At 43.4% G+C, this 16,240-nt stretch overlaps 1 protein-coding gene across 5 annotated transcripts in view; it reads right to left on the bottom strand.

The window, feature by feature from the left end:
• Nucleotides 1-5,364: 5,364 nt before the first annotated feature.
• The window catches only part of RALY (RALY heterogeneous nuclear ribonucleoprotein), a 94,124-nt gene continuing 83,248 nt past the window's right edge, over nt 5,365-16,240 (bottom strand). For all 5 annotated transcript variants that reach the window (XM_060188626.1, XM_007522672.3, XM_060188630.1 and 2 more), the window contains 7 exons: nt 12,570-12,834; nt 11,177-11,249; nt 10,445-10,611; nt 9,588-9,701; nt 9,131-9,381; nt 7,424-7,472; nt 5,365-5,710 (listed from right to left, as the gene is read on the bottom strand). In XM_060188626.1, the coding sequence (XP_060044609.1) occupies nt 7,428-7,472; nt 9,131-9,381; nt 9,588-9,701; nt 10,445-10,611; nt 11,177-11,249; nt 12,570-12,825 (906 nt within the window). In that variant the 5' untranslated portion in view covers nt 12,826-12,834 and the 3' untranslated portion in view covers nt 5,365-5,710; nt 7,424-7,427. The remainder of the gene's footprint in view (nt 5,711-7,423; nt 7,473-9,130; nt 9,382-9,587; nt 9,702-10,444; nt 10,612-11,176; nt 11,250-12,569; nt 12,835-16,240) is intronic.

Genomic DNA, 16,240 nt, shown 5'->3' with positions numbered 1-16,240 from the left:
TGTACCCCCCCCTCCTTAGAATTTTTCCTTATGGCCATTAAGGATCATAGAAAGACTAAAACTTGTCTTCTAACTAGTACACTAAGAAAAACCTAGTTGGACATCTGTTGATGAGGACACGCTGCACAGGAAATTTTTCTGAGTCTAAATGCTGCTTCCTTTTGTCTACCCCCAACTTGCTAATGGGTTTGAAAAGGCCCATCACAAATGCTTTTAATGTGACCATGAGAAATCAGAGGTACAGTGCTTCTAGTTCTGCCTTATGAGGATTTGGCAAAAAGGGTATAAAGGTTATTTCTCCTTTAAGCCTAAGAAAAATTATCTTAGGTGTCTGCAGTGACCTACCTACCTACCTACCTTGTGTGCACTTGGCAAGGATAAGGAGACATTGCTCCTTTCTCAAGACTGTTTTTTGGTGGCTTGGATGTAGTCACTCGGCCCTAAATGTCATGTTTTTAATCACTGTGACCCTTAACAGGCCAAGGGCCGCAACGTGCTTTTCTTGGCTATAAAGTGGTAGGAAAAGTAGCACATTCCCTCAACCTAGTGGGTCCTTAAGGAACCACATACTGTTCTAAATTATCACCACTGCCCTGATAAGGCAACTGCTATTTGTGACCATCTCCCTTCTTTTGTATCAACACCCACGTGATTCCGTGTTGGATATTACTGCGTGAATAAAGCACTCCAGTAATTAGCACTCCAGTACTTATGTGTGTATGGGATGTGTGTTTTGTTCATTTATTTACTTTATGGGGACCCCTTAGGGCTGTTTGGCAGCAGGTTGGCATAGTTACATTGGTAATTCAGTGTTTTAACTTCATTCTCAAAACATCCAGTACTGATCCCAAACAGGTACGATTTGGTTAAAATTGGACCAACAATATTAAATCACTCAAAATGATGGGTTGCCCTAGTTCACAGTGTTGACCTCTGTCGCTACAATCCACGACAATCACAGTTCAGCTAACAGGGATACTCTGTGGAGTGACATTTAAGAAACAAGATCTGGGGGCCAGAAGGTGGCATACCCTTCTAAACACATGTGCAAGGCCTTAGGTTTGAGCCTCTACTCCCCACCTGCAGTGAGGATGCTTCACAATTGATGAAGCAGGTTTACAGGTGTCGTCTTAATCTCTCTCCCTCTCTTCTCAATTTCTCTGTCCTATCCAATAAAATGGGGGGGGGAGGAGGGAGAAGCCAGTGGTGGGTTTGTAGTGCTGCCACCAGCACCTGCAATAACCTCGGTGACAACAAAAGAAAAAAAGAATCAAGATCTGGAATGGAATCCGTTTCTAAAATGTTAAGAAGTGTTCCTAACTATGCAAGGGGTGGTAGTATAAGAATGCTTATCTGACATACATTTTCAACAGCACATAAAACAGTCACACCTTTAGTCTTTAGAAAATCTTTCTCCTTATCTGCCTCCACCCCGCCTACAGAAAAGTTTACTTCCTACTCTATATGTAAAATACTGACCTCCCAACCCACCATAAGGGAAGGTCCCCAAAATTTCATTTGCTCATGTATCCCCATTACTACAATAAGCAATGCCTAAGTTGTAGGTGTTATAGAAAAATGAGTTTAAAGAAGCATGGAATATCCGCTGTTATTCTCTCCTAGTCTTCTAGGAAAGATAATGGTCTAGATAGCTTAGAAGTGTTGTGGTGAGGCCTCAGCTCTGATCTGACCTTCCTTTTCTAGATCCTTTAACCTGACAATGCTAAGGCTTCACATTTGAACAGAACATTAGGTTTTGCAGTGCATTTTTAGAAGCTGCTTTTTGTAGCTTGTGTTCTTCCTCTCATTAAGTAGATTTAAAAAAAAATTGCATAGGCCAGGATGTGGCAGTTTGATCCCAACATAAGAATGTGCTGGTGGTGCTTTTTCCATAATAAATTTTTTAGAAATGTCACATACTTGGGAGTCAGGTGGTAGCACAGCGGGTTAAGTGCATGTGGTGTGAAGTGCAAGGACCAGCTTAAGGATCCCATTCGAGTCCCCGGCTCCTCACCTGCAGGGGAGTTACTTCACAGGCAGTGAAGCAGGTCTGCAGGTGTCTTATCTTTTTCTCCCCGTCTTCCTCTCTCCATTTCTCTCTGTCCTAAAAGGGAATATTTAAAAAATATATATATATATACACACACACACACCATGAAAGGCAGAATATCAGGGATCAAACTAGAAGCTTCACACATCAAACTCCCATAATCCCATCACCATAAAATCTAGTATCGAGTGGTCCGGGAGGTGGCGCAGTGGATAAAGCACTGGACTCTCAAGCATGAGGTCCTGAGTTCAATCCCTGGCAGCACATGTACCAGAGTCATGTCTGGCTCTTCTGTTTCTCATTAATAAATAAAATCTTTAGAAAGTCTATCCATTTTGCCTTGGTTAATACTATGAACTAGGGCATTGTCAATTCTTGTCGATGATTCATTCTCATCTGTAAAATGAGAAAATGCTTACTACTTCAAAGAGAATTCGTGAGGTTTTGGGTATAAAGATTTACCCAGACCTCTCTGATGCATGTAATTATTTTATGTTCCCTTGTCTGCATTTTCAGGATTAGGTGGTACAGTAGGAAAAAATGTTGGACAACAAGCACAAGTTTAACTTGACACCTTATAAACCACAGTAATGCTCTAGTTCTCTCATTAACAAACATTAATGGTTGTGTGGTTATGCAAGATTTTCATGCCTGAGGCTCTGAGATTAGTCGCCACCATGTCAGCTCAGCAGTGTCTTTCCTTTTTTCATTAAGTATATATTTTTTAAAAATTAATATTCTATAGCATTTACTTAAAATATATATATATACAACAGATAGTTTCACACAAAGTCTGTACTCTTAAGCCAGAGCCTCCAAATAAAGCAAGCATCTTAACTTCTGAGTCTCAACATTTACCTTGTGATCACATCTAATAATACATATATAACACCACAGCAAAGCTATGTGAATTCACAGATTTGGCAGCACTATAATAAGCCAAAGCTGAGCAGTGCTCTGGAAAAACAAAAATTAATTAATGGAGTGGAGGTAAAAATTAATCTCCCTAGTAAAGCAAGCCACACCACAAAGCTCAACACTAGAGCCTGAAGTTGTGGAGAACCCAACTTGAGTCCCTGGCCCTCCCACATATCAGAGTTGAACTGTGTCTGGTCTCACAAAAATGAGTTAAGATTTTATTTAGATTTGATCATTCTTCCCTCGTAAGTCTGGGCCTTTTGCAGTTATTTGGTTCTCAGATGGTGAGTGGGCTGGAATAATTTCAAAGGCTTTTGGATTTCTGACCGTTGATACTGGCTATCAGTGAGAATATGTACACATGATCAGTGTGACCTGGGCTTCTTCACAGCATGGGAGACCATCACCACAGTCTGCTGGCCAAACCCTCACAGAAGCCAAATAAAGGGGCAAAAATACAGGTGTCGGTCGCCTGTCAATGAGGTCATGTTTTAGAACTTCACAGCTATAAAATGGGGAAAACTACACAAGGACCTCTTGTTTCTGTTAGCCTACTTTGTCTTCCAGCAACACATGTTCCTTTTAGAAATTCTTCTTCACCCTTACAGGCCTTGTGGCCATGCTCTGCTGCCACTTAGACTCTGATAATTCCAACATGAGGAAACAATAGGAAAAGAGAAACTTTTAAAATTCTTTTTCTTTTTTATTATCTCTATTTACTGGAAAGACAGAAATTGAGATGGTAGGGGGTGATAAGACACCTGCAACACTGCTTTGCCACTTACAAAACTTTCCCCTTGCAAGTGGGGATCTAGGTCTTTGTGGTGTGCTCAACCAGGTGCACCACAGCACCAGCCCCCAATGACAGTTCTTGATGTCTTGAATTTTATTAAGTTTGAAGTTCTGCTTGTAGGTTTTTCAGTTTGTGAAACAGTAAATTTCCTCCTGTTTATTAAGTGGGTTTGAGTTAAGTTTTCTATATAAAAGTTTACAATAAATCCACCTAAGGTTGGTTGACTGTAAAATGTGCCTTTTATTCAGCAGGTACTAAAAACTGGTTTATAATTAATTACAGTAGAGTGATTTCATTATTTTAAAAAAATGTTATATTTCAGTAGAGACAGAAATTGAAGAGAGGTTGGGGAGATAGAGACAGAGACACTTGCAGCACTACTTCATCACTTGTGGAGCTTTGCCCCTGCAGTAGGAGCCAGTGGCTTGAACCCAGGTCCTTGTACATTGTAGCATGTGCACTCAACCAGGTATGCCACCATCTGGCCCCTGGAGCAACTTCATTATCAAGAATGTAGCAAAAAAAAAAGAAGAATGTGTCCACAGGCAGGAGGATTTAATTTGCCCAATTTTAATGAATGGCATACACTGGGTTCAGACTCATGGTGTCTAGCCCAGAACCTTTTGTCCTGCTCTATCTTCTATAATCCTGTGGTCTCAAGATGAACCCACAACATACGTATAATGTCCTTACAGAACAGAAGATGACTTTAAGGGTCTATATGACCAGAGCTGTCTGGTACTTGGAATATACCCACATTTCAGTTCCTTACCCATAAAAGACAATAACAAGCTTATATTTTAATTTCCTAGCCATTTGCTAGAAAATAGCAAATGTCTAGAGAGATGGTCTAGGATAGATACAGCCAGATCTCATATTTCGACATGAACTTTCTACTGGTTAATTGTAGTGGGGAATCTTTTCCTTGCTACCAAGACTGATTGTTACTATTACTAATTTTTTTTGTGTGTAGCTTCAGTATGGGTAAGAGGTGGGAGAAGTGATGGTAAAAACTAGGAGGATAGTGTCAAGTAGGGTCACACCTCACATTCAGGAGCTGGGGTTTTGTCCTGACCATGAGGAGTCAGGAAAGGATTTCCCATGGAATTTCAGAAATAACACTGTTGGGTGGTCAGTGACAGTGGCCAGTATAAAATAGAGTGTGGAGAAGTTCTAAAGATGGGAAACCTGCTGAGTGAACAAAGCCCAGGTGAAGACAAACTGCCCTAAACCAAAAAAGAAAGAGAAAAATGACATTCTTCAATTATCTTATAGCTGGGAGAAGTGGAGGCAAGACATACAGCCTGGATCTCTACTGGGTGAAGTAGTAGTGAGTCACAATCACTTGGCACTGCAAGCAGCAAGGTGCTCTCATGGGGACTGGCACAGCTGACCCTCCCCAATAACCTCACTGACCATGCTTACCCACATTAATTTAGCCATGGGAGGCCCACACAGATCAGTATTAGACACACGCCACAGTACTACCCAGGAAGGAAGAGTGAGGGAGGAACAAGATAGGGGGCATCAGTCCACCTTTTTGTTTGGATAACGAAGTCAGGATACCTTTGTGAGAAAACAAACCATCCCATCTCAGAGCAGGTTGGAATCCAATCTCTTTATTTTCAGGGTCCCCCCCCTATATCCCCCCACCCTCATCTATAGAAAAAGCCCAAGCCTGGGAGTGTCCCAGGGAGGGGAGGCAGAATGTGGGGAAACCTCTGTGCTCTGCCTTCTGTTCTAGGCAGTGCTGACAGGGTATGTGGGGAGGAGAGGTCGGTAACTCCACATACACAGGATGTGGCACTGGCTGGGATGTGTGGGGGAGGAGGTGCCTGCTGCCAGCTCCTCTGGGACCCGCTGGGGGTGGCGTCCAGGGGTGGGTGCCCAACTCAAGGCCTGAGGCAGTGCATATACTTCTCCTGTAGGTGGTCATCGCTGCTGTCAGGCTGAGAGAGAGACAAAAGAGAAACTAAGACTAAGAAAAAGAGCAACTCTGTTCTTAATAGCAGAACCTTGGAAAAAGAAAAAGTGTGGTGGTTGTAAATATAAATATGGCTAATTAATGGCTATGCTGACTCTGGCCTCAATTTTCTGGCCATACAACCTTTGAAAAATATTTATTTTTAATGAAAGAGAGATACAGAGTGAAAGTGACCAGAGTACTGCTCATCTCTGGCTTATGCTGTGGAGACTGAACCTGGGACCTTGGAGCCTCAGGTATGAGAGTCTTTGTATAACCATTATGCTATCTACCCCCGCTCCCATACAACCTTTGTTAAGACCCTTCTCACTCTCCCTGAATCTACTTTCTTATGTAAGCAGTCAGCACTTGGCCTGTGAATTTAGTTAAAACTTAAACTCCCAGAGCCGGGTTGTGGTGCACCCAGTTGAGGGCACATTACACTGCTTATGGACATAGGTTCGAGCCTCTGCAGGGGGAAAGCTTTGCAAGTGGTGAAACAGTGTTGCAGGTATCTCTTATCACTCTTTCCTTCTTGATTTTTGGCTGTATCTATCCAATAAATAAAGATAATAAATTAAAAGAAAAACTCCCTAGTAAAAAAAGCCATACCATAAAGCTCCAGGAGGAAAGATTACATGAGCAGAATTTCCTAAACATTATCTGGGAAGCTCTTGCTGCTGGAGCACCTCACAGCATAAACACAGGACATTTCAAGACAACTTTGGAGACCTTCCTCCACCCAAGTCTGCCTAACTTAAAACAGCCTCCTGAAGGGATGGGTCCAAAAGTCTTGGCATTCCTCTAGGGTGTGACAGAGCAGAGTGGCGAAAACTAGCCAAAGAGTAGGCTTTTGATGCTTCAGACCACTGTTTAGATTAAAAACTACACTGCTGCAGGGTGGGGGTAGATAGCATAATGGTTATGCAAATAGACTCTCGTGCCTGAGGCTTTAAAGTCCCAAATTCAGTCCCCTGTACTACCATAAACCAGAGCTGAGCAGTGCTCTGGTGAAAAAAAAAAAAAATCAAACCACACTGTGCCCATCACCACTCTGGGAACTGTAAGACGTGGTCTCTCCCACCCTCTTCAGGATCTGTTTCAACATCTGTTACAATCAGTCTTGGGCTAAGGCAGCTCCTGATACAACAGCATTTCCTCCCAACAGGATCAAATGCAAGCCCCTATGCCTGGCACAATCATCACTCTGAGAAGCAGCTCTTTCTCCCTACTCCACAGCACTGGAACTAGCCACGAACTCTTGGCTATTTCCCCCACACCAGGAATCCTAGAGCTCTGTGCCCGTTTTGGCTGTTTCTTCAGAAAGAAATATCACTTCCTCAGTCCTGAGCAGTCTCAGCTATATATTACCATCTCCAGCCTTTTCTAACCCATCCTGCTACTCATGCTGGGTGATAATGGTAGATGCCTTCTTCCACCAGCCTCAAAGTTCCTCAAAAAGAGGCAATATAGCTCAAGAGTGTACTGAGGGAACTTATGCTGGGTGAACCTGGCTAGGTCATTCATGGCTATTGACCCTACAGCCCACCAAGCTCCCACCACAAAGGGGTGGGTAAGATAGCTAAGGATGGAGGGTCTTTACTGGACACATACTATTATCTTGCTAGATCCACTTCATAGTATGCCCTGCACTTCACTGCTTCCCACCCCCTACCATCACCAAGACAACCCTCCATACCTGTTTACTGCAAGGTTCCATCTTCTGCATCTGTGTCCTGGCTGTGCTCCTGAATCAGAAAGAGGCAACAAGAGACCACACTGTGAGCTCTGAGTCCTGCCCCAGGACCAGAGCACATTTGGAAGAACATTCAGAAAGGGGGTGAGACAGAAGGGAAATGACTAGGGGATAAGCCTAAACAAGCTTGACTTAGAATTTAGGCAGGGTGGTAAGGAAGACCTCTCAGGAGAGTGAAAGAACCAGTTAATGAGTTCTAGATATTGGCAGGAGGCGTGTTTCGCATAGAGCTTGAATGAGAAAGCTCCCCACATTTGGAGCCTCTAAGGCTAAATTTATGGAGACTATTACGCTTAAGGGAATAGATATACTTGATCAGGTTTGGTTCAAAAGAGATACCAGCTGGGCTTTAAAAAGAGACCTGCTGGGAGTCAGGTGGTAGCGCAGTGGGTTAAGCGCACGTGGCGCAAAGCGCAAGGACCAGTGTAAGGATCCCAGTTCAAGCCCACAGCTCCCCACCTGCAGGGGAGTCGCTTCACAGATGGTGAAGCAGGTCTGCAGGTGTCTATCTTTCTCTCCCCCTCTCTCTTCCCCTCCTCTCCATTTCCCTCTATCCTGTCCAGCAAGGACGACATCCATAACAATAATAACTACAACAACAATGAAAAACAACAAGGGCAACAAAAGGGAAAATAAATATTAAAAAAAAAGAGACCTGCTGGGGCCAGGTGGTGGTGCACCCAGTAGAGTGTGCATGAATTCAAGGGCCTGGGTTTAAGCTCCCTGTCCCCAACTATAGGGGGGAAGCATCACAAGTGGTGAAGTGATGTTGTAGGTGTCTCAACTTTCCCCTTCCCTCTTATTTCTATCTCAATCCAATAAGTAGACAAAATAATAAAATTTTTAAAAAGAAGAAACTAATTCATGGCCATGAGACATTCTATCCGTATTTCAAAACCCAACAGTGGTGAAAGAGAAGTCTGAGGTGTAATCCTGAATCAGAATTTATAAACAAAAAGACCACGAGCAATTCTGAGTGTTTCCTCAAGAGGTAAAATGTGAAAGGTAGTATTACTTTGTACTGTGAAACTGTTGTTAAGGTTAAATGAAGTTAGAAGGTAAAGGCTAGGGGATGAGAAAGTTAGCATAATGGTTATGCAAAAGCCTTTGATGCCTGAGGTTGCAAGGCCCCAGGTTCAATACTCCAACACCACCATAAGCCAGAGCTGAGCAGTGCTCTGGAAGAAGGGGAGAGATTTGGTACACATTCCCATTTAATATAAGCTCCTTACCAAATGGCTCCCCAGAATTACCGTACCAGACAGGTAGCTTACTCCTAAGCCTGTTTCATGCTCAGACAGCAGTGACACTGAGAAAACTTTCAGGTGGAGTGGATATCCACTTCTCAATCTCTATATCCCCCCCCCCCCACACACACACACACACAATCTTGCTCTCTAGAATTTTACAGACTGTGTAAGCTCCCCTTAGTCCTTCTGTCGGTGTGGAAAACTGAGCCTAGAAGCTCCTGAGTTTAAGCAGAGTTGCTCCCAGTGCTCAGAAACTTAATGACAGGCAAGTGAAATAGGTACATGCTCCCTGCTCCCCACCCCATCCCCATCCTCATCCCCATCCCCATCCCCATCCCCATCCCCAAAGAGAGTAGAAAGGGGTCAGCTGCTTCAAGGTTCTCCCCATCCATACCCTCACCTGTTCCTCTTCGCTGTGTGTCAGCAGTCCCTCCTCATCACCTTCTCGAGCCTGTCTTTCCCCTTGGAGCACACCTGCTTCAGAAGTTGTATCCTCTTTGGGGGCCAGTGGTCGGTTGCTTCCACCACCATTGCCGCTGCCGCTGACATTGGCACTGGCACCAGCACTATTGCCACTGCCACTGGCACCACTGCCATTGCCACTGGTACCACCACTATTAGTGCTGGTGCTATCACCTTTCTTCTTGCCATCTTGAGAAGGGAGGAGTGGGAAAGAGAATAAAACTCAGCCTGGAGCAGCTACCCAAGGCAGCACTTTAGCAAAAGCTAGGCCTCAGCAGAGTAGGTCCAAATGGAATTAGAAGTCATAGCCCCTCTATGCCCCCATGGTATTATATCCTCCTCACTCTGCCCCAAGCACTGACTCAATGAACTGAGTAGGGAAGTTCAGAACTGACCTGGGTTGGCCCTTTGCTCTGCAGCGATCTGCTCCAAGCGGCCCAGCAGGGCATCAATGTTGGACTTTATCTGTGCCAGCTCTGTCTTGATGGTCTGCAGCTCACTGCTCTTTACTGGGAGTAGAGGAAAACACAGGGCTGTCACTGGGATCTGGGTACAAGACCCTACCCCCATCCTGTCAACTAGGAAGGCAAATCAGTAACAGGAGCTGTCCTTGTCCATAGTTTTTTCTTCTGGCCAAGGAAAAGGTTGGAAATGCCCCAAGAGACTTTGTGTAGACCATTCTCTTTGTCATTAGCTTATACTTCTGAACTTGGATATCTTCCTTCCAACCTCTTAACTATGAAAGTGAGAGGAGGTGAACAAGTATATGTTTTTGCATCTATTAAAGTATGGTTTCTATCCCTCAAAGGTGTAGATGTAATGTGGGTGTCTGGCAATAGGTGCCTGATCAGTGAATGTGGAGCATCGTCTATGTAAATCTGCCTTCTCTTCACTGGGCTCCATGTTTTTTGTTTGTTTGTACCAGAGTACTGCTCAGCTCTGGTTTATGGTGGTACCTGAGATTGAACTGGGGACCTGGGGGCTTCAGGCATGAAAGTCTTTTGCATAACCAATATGCTATCTTCTTGGCCTGGGTTCCATGTCTTAGCAATAGACTGACCAACCCAAAAACCTCAAGGATCAACTTTTTTTTTCTTAGAAATGCATGAAAATACTCACTTGATTATGATAGAGCTGCAGAACTGTGGGTGATTTGTTCTTTTATCTATTTTCCAATGTAAAAAAATGTGATTCTATTATTTTGCCAATGACAAAAATAAAAATTAGCTAGGAAGAAGATAAAGTTACTTACATTTGATCTTGCCTGCGCCTGGTGTATTGGCTGGAGAACGGGCCAGGAGCTTGACAGGTATGGTGGTTTTGACACGCCTGACCAGAGGGACTGTGACCCTTGGTCGCTTCACAGGGACTGCCCTGGGTACTGGCACTGGTGACAGGCGGTTCCGATAGTCAAAGAGCCTGTAAGGGGGCAAATGGACCAGAGGCTGCAGCACAGGGCCACTGTAGCTCTAGCCAACAAAGTGTTGAAGGGATGGGCAGCCTTTGCCACAGACCAGCCAGGTTGAGTAGGAGCAGCTGAGGTCTCAGGTGGTACTGGTTACAGCTCCCATCAACAGAGTAGCAAAACTGAGATCAGCTCCAGAAAGCAGTCTTCCCTGGATCACCCTAACACCAAGCCTGCTTACTATCTTACATGACACAGGTTCTCATCTCTAAATGCCTAATTTTTAAAACATTTGTTTTATTTGATGGGGCAGAGAGCAACTGAGAGGGAAGTGGAGATATAGAGAGGGAGGGAGAAAAGAGGGTATCTATAGCATTGCTTCACCACTCAATGAAACTTATTCCATGTGATGGGGATGGGGCGGCAGGGGGGCTTGAACCCAGGCTCTTGCACACAGTAACGTGTGCAACTCGACTAGGAAGTATGCGACCATGCAGTTCCCCATCTTTCTTTGCTTAGCATACTGTGACCACTAGTGTTCTTTCCCTCCATGGAAAGAGAGAAGAAAGAGTATCATACCTGTATATGGTAGTTTCTGCTCTCTTTACTCCCTTGGGTCTGTCGGGCTTGGGCTCTCCAGCCATGTTGATGTCTGTATGGAGGAAGCAGGCAGAGTCAGGACAGCATGGTGCCTCTATACACATCACTCTCGAGTACACGCACTAATTACATGGATGTATGCATGGACTTTACTCACTGATGTGGCAAATGGTCTTTAAACACCAGATGTTTACCCATATTTCGTGGATATGACTACTTACATGTTCAAATTCAGATATATCCATATATACATGCTCATTCACACATACCTCATATACATCATACATATCCTCAAGCACACTTATGTGAGCATATGCCAGAAACACAATCATATATACATTTTCATATCCAGGTGACAAAATATGTAAAAAAGCATACTCATATATACTCAGACTGGGTTCTAATATCATATACTTTATAGCCCACATACAAGTAAGTTAACGTATGTCTTGAGCAGTGCTTAGTGCAAGTCAATAGCTCCGTAAATATTTGGTAAATGAATATATGTATATCTGCTTACAAACTCTAAGTATATTGTGACTTACATTTTTTTCTATACATACCTTAGGTATGTATCCAAAGTTTCTACTGTCCAGCTACACCCACATATCATTTACTCAGAAATGCATATATATATTGATGCTCATACATATACACAGAAGAATGTGCACTATACACACACTGTACATACTTCAAGGCAGACCACCAGCATGATCATATTTATATAATTAAAAGCAAAGGCACCTATTTCACCTTGTACTCCTTGCCCTTCCTCTAGGCTTTCAGAAAATGTCTTTAACCTAAGTCACCTGTAGCCCAATGTAATGGCTTATGTTAATCCATTGTTTTCCTTCTCTGGGGAATCTATAACTGAAACTGTGAGGTTTAAAATTAAGAATCATAGAGAAAGCAGGAGAAGGACAAGAGGCAGAAGCTTTTCCAGAACCAGAAGGTTCTAAAACTCTCCCCTACTAGCACTGATTTTATAACTGCTTAATTTGCAATTTAAATATAACCACTATCTATGTTATAATACTTCAAATCAGTGGTAGTGGTGAGGAAAACAAAACTGGGGCTTAGAAGATGAAAAGTGAACATCAGCAGCTGTTCTAGAGAATACCAAGACCAGGGGCCAGGTGGTGGCACACCTGGTTAAGTGCTTCCACTACAATGTACAAGGACCCAAGTTCAAGCCTCTCATCCCCACCTGTAGGGAAAAAGCTTCACGAGTGATGAAGCAGGGCTGCAGGTATCTCTGTCTTTCTCCCTCCCTATCTCCCCTGCTCTCAATTTCTGTCTCTATTCAGATAAGTAAATAAGTACATAAACAAAAGAGAGAATACCAACATCAGCGTCATAGAGAAATACTTACCCAAGTTTTGTCCAGCCAGTACCCGCCCATTCTCTCCCAGCACTGCCGCCCGGGCATGACGCTCATTGGCATACTGGACAAAGGCATAGCCCTTATGCACAGAACAGCCAGCCACACGGCCATACTTGGAGAAGATGGTCTCCACATCTGACTTGGTCACCAGGGCTGTGTTCAGGTTTCCAATGAAGACCCGAGAGTTGATAGACTTGGGATCATTCTTGTTGGTTACATTGCTTGCTTGAATCTTCAAGGACATGGTGGTTACCTGAAGAGAGATGGAGAAAGTCAGGATGGGGGGGGGGGGGTCCTCAGGTCAGCCCATATCCTGGCTAAACTGGATTGCACTGTGCCTTTCCCCTTCTATACACTCTTAGCCCTATAGCATTCAGACTCCCATTTTTGCGAATAACATTGGTTTATTACCTCAGGCCAGGTGACTGACATAATAAGCAGAACCAGGATATTTTGTAAAGAGAGGAAACACATTCTGAAGTCAAGATGTTACTAGATGGCACCGATGGAATTTGAATACTGGTCTGCTTGATTCCAAATTTTTAAAAATTCACTCTTGTACAAATGCTCATTTCAAATAGTACTCCAGTGCAGACATGGACCTACATATAGCTGTCTTTATTAGCGGCAGTCATTTTGAAAAAGCTGAGCTAACTCAGTCTTGCTGAACACCCACTGTGAGCTAAAAGTAGCATGCAATATTGAATAAGCCCAAGAGTATTATCATTATTCCTATTTTACCAGAAACAAAACTCCCAACAAACTCATTAACTTACTAAAAACAGGCAATCAAATCCAGGTCAGTTGGTCTCTAAGACCCATTTCTTTCAACTTTACTTCTCTCCTTCCCAGAGCTAAGGCCAATTTAAAGCTGGCAATAAATCATCGTATAGATCTGAGAACTGTTCTTAATAAATTAATTTTTTAGAATTAGCCTTCTTTATATTCATTCAAATTTTGTTGTTTGGCTTAGAGATACTATGCCTACTATTTGTTCTCATACTCTGGCAATCTAAACCTCTCCTGCCACTATTCCTCCCTTGTGGACAGGCCTTATATGGGCACAGGTTCCAGATGGAAAAGGAAAGAAGGCTTAACTCCAATGGGAAAAGATTAGCATTAAGTCTTGAACTTATACTTCCTGATCCAGTCTTCTGCTCTTTGTCAAGGGTTGCTGCAACTCTACTGTAGAACTCCTAACTCAAATTCCCACCCTAAAGCCATTTAGGTGCTAAAAATTTTCACCAGTCTTAACATAACTCTAAACACTTTCTTATTTAACAAAAAAGTTTGGGCAGAGTGCGCTTTTCAGAAAATCTGAGAAAAGTTGAATATAAGCTCAGAAGTCTGTTTATTGTTGTTACTTGTTTTGGGGGGCATTTTCCCCCTCTTCTCATGGTTTGAAAGCTCACATTCAGATCAGCAGATGGCACTGTTTTCAAGAAAATTAAAGGATGAGCCTGCTGATTCCAAGAGAACTACAGTAATTCCGTGGCTATATTAGGGTTGAGTATACCCATTCTATGAGGCAGGTAGTGGTGCACCTGGTGGAGCGCACGTTAACATGCTCAAGGACCTACGTTCAAGCTCGTAGGGGCTGCATGAGTGGTGAGGCAGTGCTGTAGGCATCTCTCTCTCTCCCTCCTTCTGTCTCCCCTCCACTCACAAACTGTCTCTATATTAAAAAAAAAAAAATAGAAAGGAGGCTGAGAGGGCTATTACTGATAAAGTAGCTAGTGGCAGCTTTAGATCTGGTTTAGAAAGGACAGGCTTAGAGACCAGGTGGTGGTGCACCTGGTTAAGTGCCCACTTTATAGAGCGTAAGGAACCAGGCTCAAGCCCCTGGTCCCCACCTGCAGAGGGCAAGCTTCATGAGTGGTGGAAGCAATGCTGCAGGTATCTTTCTCTCCATCTCTATCTCCCTGTCTCTATCCAATAGTAAATAAAGTATTAAAAAGGAGGAACAGGCTCACTTCCTGTTTATTCAATTTACCTTTGTACCTTATCTTTTTTTTTTTTAAATCTTTGTTTATTGGGTAAAAACAGCCAAAAACTCAGATGGGAAGGGGAGATAGAGAGGCAGAGAGACTTGTGCAGACCTGCTTCATTCATGAAGCTTTCCTCTGCGGTTGGGGACTTGGGGTTTGAACCTGGGTCCTTGCACATTATAACGTGTGCGCTCAATTAGGTGCACCACCACCCAGCGCCCACTCCCCCATCATCTTTTATTAAATCAGACTACCCATAAAAATACCTGCTTATGGGAGTCGGGCTGTAGCGCGGCAAGTTAAGCATAGGTGGTGCAAAGCGCAAGGACTGGCATAAGGACCCTGGTTCAAGCCCCCAGCTCCCCACCTGCAGGGGAATCCCTTCACAGGTGGTGAAGCAGGTCTGTGGGTGTCTTTCTCTCCATTTCTCTCTGTCCTATCCAACAACAACTACAATAAGGGCAACAAAAGGGAATAAATAAATACCTGCTTATATTTAGAAGAAAATGCTCAGTGACTATGGGTTTGTCTAGGCTTCTCATCCCTTATTAGTTATCACTGATAACCTCTTTCCTACCTGGATAACAAAATCATTCAAGTTTAATTTCTAATCCACTCATGGGTGTACAAGAAGTTTGGGGAAGGGAGGGATCTTCCATGAACATAAGATAACTCTCTGCCAATTGATTTAATTCAATGCCATCAAGCTTTGGCCAGGGAGATGCAATAGGCCTTGGAGGAGGGGGAGTAAGAGGCACTGACCAGGCCTGCGATGTAGATTCAGACAGAAGTGACAGCTTATTAGGGTCAAGATTATTGTCATCAGAAGTTAAGAGTGGCTGGGTTTCCTTAGACCTCTACCAGAAACCTCTGATACCACTAAGCAGGAAGCATTTGCTGATCACCTATGCTAAGTATTACTAAAATCAATACTTCTCAGCTGCTCAAGACTTATTTATTTATGTTTCAAAGAAGAGAACACTGCTCGGCTCTGGCTTATGGTGGTTTCAAGGATTAAACACACACGGGAGTTGCAGGCATGCAAATCTTGTGCTCTAACACAGGGAGTTGCTATTCCCCAGTCCTCAGTCATTTCTATAACCTATAGTTTGGGACAACATACATAAAAGGATTTTGGAAGTTGTAAAACTCTTTATAAGAACTAATAATTATTCTAGCCAGTTCTAACAATGCCGTCTGTGGGATCTTTCTAAATGAAGCACATTCTGACCAGAGCATATTCTGAATAATGCTTGCTACCTCCCCATCTTCTCTAAATTTCTCTGTCCTAACAAACAAAATAGAGAAAGGAAAATGGCCTCCAGGAGCAGTGGATTCATAGTGCCGGCACCTAGTCCCAGCGATAACCCTGCTGGCAATTAAAAATGAAGTGAGGGGCCAGACAGTAGCACACCTGGTTAAGTGCACACATTACAGTGTGCAAGGACCTGGGTTCAAGTCCCTAGTCCCCATCTGCAGGAGGAAAGCTTCACAAATAGTGAAGTGGAACTGTGGGTGTCTACCTCCCCCTCCCCTCTCAATTTATCTGTCTCTATCCAATAATAAAGTAAAATAAAAAATAAGTGTATATAAATGGATGTTTTAGATGAGGAAATTCGCAGTCAAGAAGAAATAACCACCTTAAAGCATGCTCCAAATACCTAACCCCCT

This window comes from Erinaceus europaeus, chromosome 1, assembly GCF_950295315.1.
Source record: "Erinaceus europaeus chromosome 1, mEriEur2.1, whole genome shotgun sequence".
Taxonomy (NCBI): domain Eukaryota; kingdom Metazoa; phylum Chordata; class Mammalia; order Eulipotyphla; family Erinaceidae; genus Erinaceus; species Erinaceus europaeus.
Note: the sequence above shows the minus strand (reverse complement) of the source record. Positions and strands in the feature narration are given on the sequence as shown.